At 45.1% G+C, this 9,628-nt stretch overlaps 1 protein-coding gene across 2 annotated transcripts in view; it reads left to right on the top strand.

Annotated features, from left to right (window-relative positions):
* Positions 1–8,246: 8,246 nt before the first annotated feature.
* The window catches only part of LOC101414161 (zinc finger protein 256), a 50,255-nt gene continuing 48,873 nt past the window's right edge, over positions 8,247–9,628 (top strand). The window contains exons 1-2 of one of the 2 annotated variants that reach the window (XM_058279455.1): positions 8,247–8,469; positions 8,924–8,962. In XM_058279455.1, coding sequence (XP_058135438.1) covers positions 8,437–8,469; positions 8,924–8,962 — 72 coding nt within the window. In that variant the 5' untranslated portion in view covers positions 8,247–8,436. The remainder of the gene's footprint in view (positions 8,470–8,923; positions 8,963–9,628) is intronic. The other variant, XM_058279452.1, reaches the window with a different exon arrangement.

Below are 9,628 nucleotides of genomic sequence, written 5' to 3'. Positions count from 1 at the left end.
TTATTCCAGCACTTGACTATGTTTTTCTCTGTGTGAGCTGGGCCTTTTCTTTGGAAGCCCTTGCTGTAGCTATTCTAGCTCTTCCACTAACCTAGTAACTTGGATAATTTTTCTTAGTACCTTGCTCTGTTGCTGAGACCAGCTCAACAATAGGTCTGCACGAAGGGAAGGCGACACAGAACTGAAGAAATGAAAGGACAGAAATAAAGACACAAGAGAGAAAATAAAGATGGGACCAGGGGACTCAACAGCCTCTGGAACTGAGAGCCTCGACCCTAGTTCCCAAATTGTATTTATTAGAAATTACAAAGCAGTAGTTACTATGTTTACTTTCAAGCCTGCTTGTTATTAAAGCTGTAGCCCCTGCAATGCTAGGGAGCAGGCCGTAACAAAGTTCAAATGTCTCCACATGCAAACAATTTTCGTGCTGACCAGACAGCGTTCCATCTAGTCAGGGCTGGTATTCCTAAGCCCACACTTCTTATCTGCTTTATGGAAACGTTTCAACTTCAAGTCAGGTTCCCACATTCAAATTCAAGCTATTTTCCCACACTCTGTGGTGTGATTGGTGCCTGGCACAAAAGAACATTGCGGACTTACTGATATTCTATTCATGAACTATTGTGGTTAGTAATTGAGAAAATGTGGCATTGGTGTGGAAAAGTGACCATCATGGCTGCTGGGTGCGAGGAGATGAGATGTGGAGGCATTTTCGGGACTTGGAGTTGTCCTGGGTGGTGCTTCAGGACAATTACTGGACATTGTAGATCCTTCTATGGCCCACTGGATGGAACATGGGAGAGTGTGGGCTATGATGTGGACCATTGACCATGAGGTGCAGCGATACCCAGAGATGTACTCACCAAATGCAATGGATGTGTCATGATGATGGGGGAGAGTGTTGCTGTGGGGGGAGTGGTGGGGTGGGGGTGGTGGGGGTGAATGGGGACTTCATATTTTTTTAATGTAATATTTTTAAAAAATGAATAAAAATAAATAAATAAAATTAGCAAGAAGTTAAAAAAAAAAAAAAAGAACATTGCGCCTTCTTAGGGCTCTTGCATCCTCCTATCCTATACCTCATAATCATGTCTATAATATCCATAGAATTCTGAGCTCCCTCCCCATTCCGGACACAGCAGGTGGCTATCGTTGCACTTTTTGATAAAAAAAAGCATGTTTTTCAAAGAACTGACTCCAGGGCCCAGGGAATCTGGGAGTTGAAGACATCGTTTGAGCTTGTCTTGATAAATCAGTCCCAGACTCCTTCCTCCTTCATGTGCATCCCACCTCCACACTCTGTTTAGACTTTTACCTTCCTCCATCTGATCGTGTTTTCATTTTGAGGTGTATTTTTGTGTTAGGTTTTACTCATTGAAGTGTTGATTTTATTTGAAAATTCATTTGTATACTTCCATTCTGTTAATTACAGCATTCCAAAAGTTTAAAAAAAAAATCAAGGGAGTGGATGTGGCTCAAGCAGTTGAGTGCCTGCTTCCCACATGGGAGGTCCCAGGTTTGGTCCCCTGTGCCTCCTAAGAACAAGAACACACAACGAGCAAAAGGACAAGGCAACCAACTGAGGGGAACTGCTGTGGCCCAGTGGTTGAGTGCCGGCATCCCACATAAGTGGTCCAGGGTTCAAACGCTGCCCCAGTACCTCAAAAAAAAATCAATTGGTTATAGATGTGTGGGTTTATTTCTATGCTATCAATTTTATTTCATTGGTTTATGTGTCTACTCTTATACCAGTATCACACTGTTTTGATTACTATAGTTTTGTAGTAGGCTTTGAAATCAGGAAATGTGAACCCTCCAATCTTGTATTCCTTTTCAAATATGTTCGGCTACTCAAGGTCCATTGCAATTCCAGATAGATTTGAGGATTGACTTTTCCATTTGAACAAAAAAGACTGCTGGATTCTTGATAAGAGATTGCATCTGTAGATCACTTTGAGTATTATTAACATCTTAACAATATTAAATCCTCCAATCCATGAACACAGGCTACCTTGCCATTTGTTTAGGCCTTCTTTAATTTTTTTCAAAAGTGTTTTTAGTTTAGAATGCACAGTCTTGCACCTCCTTGGTTAAATTTATTCATAGATATTTTATTCTTTTAGATGCTATTGTAAATAGAATTTTTAAAATTATCTCTTCAGATAGTTCATTGTTAATATACAGAACCACAATTGATTTTTGTGTATTGATCTTATACTGTGAACTTTGTTAAATTTGTTTTTAAATCTAGTCGTTCTCTTGGTGATTCCTTGGGATTTTCTACATATAGGATCATGTCATCTGTGAATAGAGAGAGTTTTAATTCCTTATTTCCAATTTGGATGACTTTGATTTCTTTTTCTAGCCTAAATTGCTCTGGCTAGAACTTCTAGTGTAATGATGACTAACAGTGGTAAAAACAGGCATCTTTTTCTTGTTCTTGATATTAAGGGGAAGGCTTTCAAGTTTCACCATTAAGTGTGATGATAGCTGTGGGGTTTTCTTAAATGCCCTTCATCATTTGAGGAAGTTCTCTTCTATTACTAGTTTTCAGTCATGAAGGGTGGGTGGAGCGGCTGTCGCTCACTGTTCGAGTGCCTGCTTTGCATATATGAGGTCCTGGGTTTAATCCCTTCTACCTCCTTAAAAAAAAATCTTGAAAGGTGGGCATTTCATCAAATGCCTTTTCTGCACCGTTAGAGACAATCATGTGTTTTTTTCCTTTATTCTATTAATGTGGTATATTACATTGTTGACTTGTGTGTGTTGGACAACCCTTGCATTCTTGGACTAAATCCCTCTTGGTCATGTATGAAATCCTTTTAGTATGCTCTTGGATTCAGTTTTGTTGAGGATATTTGCATCTATTGTCATAGGGATGTGATTTATAGTTTTCTTTTGCTGTCTTTATCTGTCTTTGATATTAGGTTGATGTTGGCCTCATAAAACAAGTTAGGAAGTGTTGCCTTCTCTTTTGGAATGAGTTCGAGAAGGGTTATTGTTAATTTTTCTTCATACTTGATAGAATTCACCAATGGAGCCATATGGCCCTGGAATTTTTTATTTTTAAGATTTATTTTTTATTTATTTCTCTCCCCTTCCCCCCAACCCCGCCCCCCCCTCCCCCGCCACTGTCTGCTCTCTGTGTCCATTTGCTGTGGTTCTTCTTTGTCCGCTTCTGTTTTTGTCAGCGGCACTGGAATCTGTGTTTCTTTTTGTTGCATCATCTTGCTGTGTCAGCTCTCCGTGTGTGCAGCACCATTCTTGGGCAGGCTGCACTTTCTTTCATGATGGGCAGCTCTCCTTACGGGGTGCACTCCTTGCATGTGGGCCTCCCCTATGCAGGGGACACCCTGCATGGCAGGGCACTCCTTGCGTGCATCAGCACTGCGCATGGGCCAGCTCCACATGGGTCAAGGAGGCCTGGGGTTTGAACCGCGGACCTCCCATGTGGTAGATGGCTGCCCTAACCAGTGGGTCAAGTCTGCTTCCTGGACTTTTCTTTGTTAGGAGGTTTCTGACTGCTGATTCTATTTCTTTACTTGTTGTAGGTCTGTTGAGATTTTCTATTTCTTTTCAAGTCAGTTTAGCTAATTTATGTATTTCTAGAAATTCTTCTATTTCATCTAGATTATCTTACTTGTTGGGAGTACAATATTTCATACTGTTATCCTAGAATCCTTTACATTCCTGTAAGGTCTGTCATGATATCTTCATTTTCATTTCTGATTTTAGTTATTTGTATTTTTCTTTTTTCTTTGTCACTCTAGCTAATGGTTTGTCATCTTTTATTGATCATTTCAGTGAATCAGCTTTTAGTTTTGTTGATTCTCCCAGTTGTTTTTCTATTCTTAATTTCATTTATTTCCACTCTAATCTGAATTCTTTCCTCCCTTCTGCTAATTTGGGTTTAGTTTGGTCTTCTTTTTCTAGTTTCTCAACATGAGAAGTTAGGATATTGATTTTAGATCTTTCTTCTTTTTTTTAATATAGACTTTTATGGTTGTAGATATCCCACTGGAAACTGTCTTCTTTGCAACCCATAAGTTTGGGTATTTGTGTTCTTATTTTTCGTTCACCTCAAGGTATTTTCTAACATCCCTTGTGATTTCTGATTCAAACCATTGATTGCTTAAGAGTGTGTGGTTGAATTCCCACAGGGAAGTTTCCCAGAGATATTTCTGCCACTGTCTTTGCAGAACTACCTAACATTATTGATAGTCTTCAGTGATTTGCATTTCACAGGTGTTATTCAGAAATAATCTAAACCTCCATGCAGACAACGTGCCTGAAATTACAGGTGAAATGATGATCACATCCCAGGAAGGAGATGAGCTCATGATGCCCCCAAATTTTATCTCATTATTCAGATGGACCCGTCGCACATGTGATCCGACCGAGACAGCAGTGGACCCTTAACCAGGAGGAAATGGCATGTGGTACTTCATGCTCTTTTTCAGTGGGGCCTCAGATTCTTAAAAGGAAGTGTATATATCTTGGAATATGAAGCAAGAAATAATATCTAGAAAAAATCAGTGGTTCTGGCTGGGACAGTCACAATCTCTGATTTTGCGGGAAAGAAAGGAGCCAAAGGTAGAGTCTTTAAGGCCCTGCATATCCCTCCTCCATCTTCCCACCATACTCTGCTTGGAGTTTTTTTTTTTCCTCTCTTACCCCTGACTGAATACATTGAAACTTAATTAACTGTAAAACTTCAGTCTACTGGTATTTTAAAGCAAGAAGGTAATATTTACTAGCTCTCAGCTATGAGTGGACACAGAATGGAATCATGTATGGTGTGTCCATTTGGTTTTGTAGCTTTGGGGAGAATCTGAGATGGTATTTCCCAGGGCCTCTTGTTGGGCCACTTAGAGATAGATGCTTAAAGAAACAAAAGGATTTCCTGCTGCATCAGCTGTGACTGTGAGAGAAAATAGAGCATGGAGGATCATCCTGGTTTTTATGCCTGAACATCTGGAAGAAGGGAGCTAGTCAAGGGAAGCTAATTTCAGGAGGATTAGGAGTTGGATTTTTGGCATATATTTTGAGTAGAGGTGTACAGCAGTTTGATATTATTGTTGAATTCCAAAAAGAAATATTGGATTTTGTTTGTAAACTGATCTTTTCCACTGGGCATATTAGATTATACTGGATTCATAGGTTTACTTGGTTAAGTAATTATGTAAACCTTTTGTGCCAGTAGGGCATTGAGTCCCCACCCTTTGGTAGATAAGAGACATGGCAAAGGTCAGAGGTGGGGGGGTTTTGATGTTAGAGTTTTGATGTTGGAGTTTGATGCTGAAGCCTTAAGCTGGATCCCCGGGAAGTAAGCTCACAGAGGAAAGAGAAGCCAGCCCCAGGAAGAGAGAAACCCTGAGACCAGGATAAAGAAGGATGAGGAAGGGAGGAACCCAGGAAGCCTGATCCCTCACAGACGTTGGCAGCCATCTTGCTCTAACACATGGAAATAGACTTTGGTAAGGGAAGTAACTTATGCTTTATGGCCTGGTATCTGTAAGCTCCTACCCCAAATAAATAACCTTTATAAAAACCAACCAATTTCTGGTATTTTGTATCAGCACCCCTTTGGCTGACTAATACAGGGTGTCATGTGGAAAGCTTGATACTCAGGTCTGGATTTCTGTGAAGGGGGCTGTGCTGGAGAAGTCCAAGGGGTGGTGGGAGCTTGAAGTCTGGATTAGGTCAAAGCTTGGAGATCAGTTTTAGGAGGGAGAATCTTGAGGTTGTCTCCAGAAGTAATGGTTCCTGGCAGATGAAAGGGTTCTGGCCAGTGCCTATGAGAGGAGAGGGCTGTAGGGAGTAAGAAGCTGGGCCATGTTTGAGACCAAGGTGAAGGATGCTGTATTTCACCACCTGCAGGTTCAGCAGGCCCTTGTGTCCACTCTCTGTGAAACAAGGAAAGGCCCACTTGTCAGATGAAAACACTGAGGCATAGAAGGTCAAGTCCTTGTCCAAAGTCACACAGCTGGTTTGACCAGCACTGAGTTCTGAGGATCTAGGTTAGAATGTCACCTTACCCCAAGGCAGGCCAGGGGTTAGGGGAAGAGTGTGGACCACCATGACCACCTGCCTCTCGTGGACTTGTTCTTCCCACAGCAGAAGTGTTGATGGGCCCTGTACAGGTGAGTGGAGAGTGTCCCAGCCTATACCCACCCAGACCCAATATGGAAAATGGTGTTATCCAGGGAATCTACAACTACCATTCTCCCTGACATTGGGTCTCCCTGTTATTCTCCCTGTCTAAGGACCTTGGGGTCACCCCAGGCCTAGGATCCTAAAGTCCTGGATTTAAGTCGAGGGTTCTCATTTCTGGCAAATAATGGAATGAATTGTGGAAGGGAAACCAGGCATAAGAACTGACATATGCGATTATTTCGAGTGAGCCTGAGTTGACAGTATTCAGGGAATCTCAGATGTCTATTATGTCTGGTGGTATCAGAAAGCAGGGGCAGTCTTCAGCCCTGGAATAGTAGCCCAAGGAGCTAGACATGTATTCTGAAGATTGTGGGAACCATGGAGAGTTTAGAGCAGAGGAAGGAATTATCTCACTCAGGTCTCAACAGGCTAGCTCTGACTGCAAAGTGGAGAACAGGATGAGGAATGAGGCAAGGAGATTTCTGCAACAGTCCAGATGAGTTTTGATAGTGGATGCATCATAGTGATGGCTGTGGAGGTGGGAGACGTGGTTGGACTACGGATCTATTCTTCAGGTAGGACTGATCAGATTATGTGATGTGGTTGGTGAGAGAGATGGGGAGGAGTCACAGACAACTTCATGAACTTGATCTATGCAGATATAAGGATGGAAGTCAACTGAGATGGGGAAGTTGGTGGTAGGAGTACAGTTTTCAATGGTAACATCAGAGTTAGGTTTTAGCCATGTTGAGCCTGAGATGTCCCAAAGACCTCCAGGAGGAGATGTTGAGTGAAGAGCTGGACATGGAGATTTGGAGTTCAGGGAAGGGGTTCCGGTTGGAGACAGCACAAGGTGGACCCCAGAGGTGGTGTGGGCATAGAGAGAAAGGGGATCATGCTAGTGTGGCAATGTTATTAGGGAATGAGAAGAGGGTGGGGCTGAGGACTGGGTCTCTTCATTGGGCAGTTGGTTGGGAGTGGTGAGCATAAAAAGGACAAAAGAGGAAAGTAGTGGAGGGCATAAAAAGGACAAAAGGGAAGGGGAGAGGAGGGTTCAATAGGTGGCAAGTGTTCCGTGGAGAAAATAGACATCTGATGGATGCCATTACCGGTAACAGGTGAGATGATGCTGAAGCCTTACTCATCCATCTAAGGGCTGATGGTGACTCTTGGTGGGGCTGGTATGTTTTGGTTAGGGGAAATCTTCCCATTTCTTATGAAGACATAGTCATATTGAATTAAGACTCACCCTTCTCCACTATGACCTCATTTAACTAATTCATCGGCAACAACTCTACTTCCAGATAAGGTCCCATTTTGAGGTCCTGGGGGTTAGGACTTCAACATGTCATTTTTGGGACACAATTTGGTGCATAATAGATCTGATGTCCTGAGTTAGTGGGCAACCAAGAGAGCATTTGTTAAGTTTGCTCTCCATTTGAGATAAAGGTCTAATTCCTAAAAGGAAAGGAATGTCTTGGGATATGGCATAAGAAATATATGCATAAAATAGCACTTCTCCCTGGACTACACACAGTCACGGACTCTACAAGCAGGAGGGACATTTTCTGTGGGAATCAGAACAGAGTTGCATCCGTGTCCACCTGCTTCACCCTGTCCTATCCATGTCTGGAGACTTTTTCATTTGCCCCTAGCCAAGCATACTGAAATTCACAAAATTGACTCTAATGCTTCAGACTACATGTATTGAAGGGCAATAAGATAATGTACATTAGGCTCTAGCTACATTTGTGTCTGAATGACTCTATGGAAGGAAATGTCCTTTTGAATTTGTAGCTTTTGAGAACATGAAGAGGATTTTCAGCCTCTCAGCATGCTGAACTTCATGGAGTCTGAAATCACGTCTCAGCATCTAAGTGATCCTTTGCAGACAACGCTCCGCCCTGCCAACTCCTGGAGACCCGCGAGGCCTCTTTGTGGCACCCACGCGGTAGCCCCCGGCCTTTTGTCTCCGGAGCCTGGAGCCCGCCGCCTGCGCTGGGTGGACTACACTACCCAGAACCCCCTGCGCTCAGCGGCAGCGCAGATGGCCAATGAGAGTCTAGGTCGAGGGAGCCGGGCGCGTGGGGCGGGACTTCCGGCGTCCCTGCAGTCGTTTTGGTTGTGCTCAGCGTTGGAGACGCTGGGGCTGTTCACCCACCGGGTGGGAGCGGCCGAGAGGAGGCGGGCTTCCCGCTGCGCAGAGGCGGGTCTCGAGGGACCCCGCCTGGGCCTGGGCGCCGTGCCCGAGGCCCCGGCCCGCTCCGCCGATAGCCCGCGATGGCGGCGGCCGCGCCCTCGGTCCCGGCCCAGGTGAGCGCCGCGTCCCGTGGCCTCCCCCGGCCTTCCCTCTCCCCGGGCCCCAAAGCCCCCGGAGGTGCTCCTGGAACGCTGAGGCGCCCGGGGTGGGGTCGCTGGGATGCACGGAGGGGGTCTGTCAGGCCGAGGAATGCGTGGGTAAGGTCCTGGAGGCACGATGGAGCGGGGGCTCTCGACCCTGGGAGCCCTGGAGGGCTGTGGTCCGAAGAGGGACGCGTGAGCCAGGCTTGAAAACGCTTCCAGAGCTTCTCCGAGGAAGGATAGCCTGGAAGGCGGGCGGGAATGGCGAGACCGTTGTACCAGGTCACACGGCTGTTAGCACTGAGGACTGAGGCCCAGAGATACCACAGCCATCCGAGGCCACCTGGCTCCAGGACCGGGCGGAGGAGAAGGAGCCCTGGAGCCCTGCCATGGCTACCTGCCTCTCATGACTTCCCTCTTCCTACAGGTTCCCATGTTAGCAGAAACATTTATGGACCCTACACAGGTGAGTGGAAGGTATCCTAGCGCCTCACTGGTCCTGATAGAACCCATACAGTCTCTGGGATTGTGGAGTCCTGACATCTTCTCCTGCCACCCTTTCAGCCCTTAGGGCTGGGGACACTGACCCAACCCAAGCACAGGGTCCTAAGCCAAGTACAGGGGTCCCATGGAATGGCTCTATTGCTGGTGTATTTGTCAGCCAAAGGGGTGCTGATGGAAAATACCAGAAATTGGTTGGATTTTATAAAGGGTATTTATTTGGGATAGGAGTTTATAGAGACCAGGCCATAAAGCATAAGTTACTTCCCTCACCAAAGTCTATTTTCACTTATTGGAGCAAGATGGTTGCCGACGTCTGCCAGGGTTCAGGCTTCCTGGTTCTTCTCTTCCTGGGTCTTGCTTCTCTCCGGGCTCAGGATTCCTCTTTTCCCAGGGCTTGCTTCTTCCTGGGCTCAGGGTTCCTTTCTTTCTGGGGCTTGCTTCTGTTTCCTTTATGTGCTTACTTCCCAGGGCTCTAGTTTAAGGCTTCAGCATCAAACTCCAACATCACAACTCCAACATGAAAAACTTCAGCTCTGTCCTTTGCCATGCCCCACCCCTTGGTGGGTGGAGACTCAATGCCCTAATCATAACTCAGTCTTGCCCAGCTACAGATCAGATTACAGCATAA

Source organism: Dasypus novemcinctus, chromosome 18, assembly GCF_030445035.2.
Source record: "Dasypus novemcinctus isolate mDasNov1 chromosome 18, mDasNov1.1.hap2, whole genome shotgun sequence".
NCBI lineage: Eukaryota > Metazoa > Chordata > Mammalia > Cingulata > Dasypodidae > Dasypus > Dasypus novemcinctus.
The sequence above is the reverse complement of the archived record's forward strand: the minus strand, read 5'-3'. Positions and strand labels throughout refer to the sequence as shown.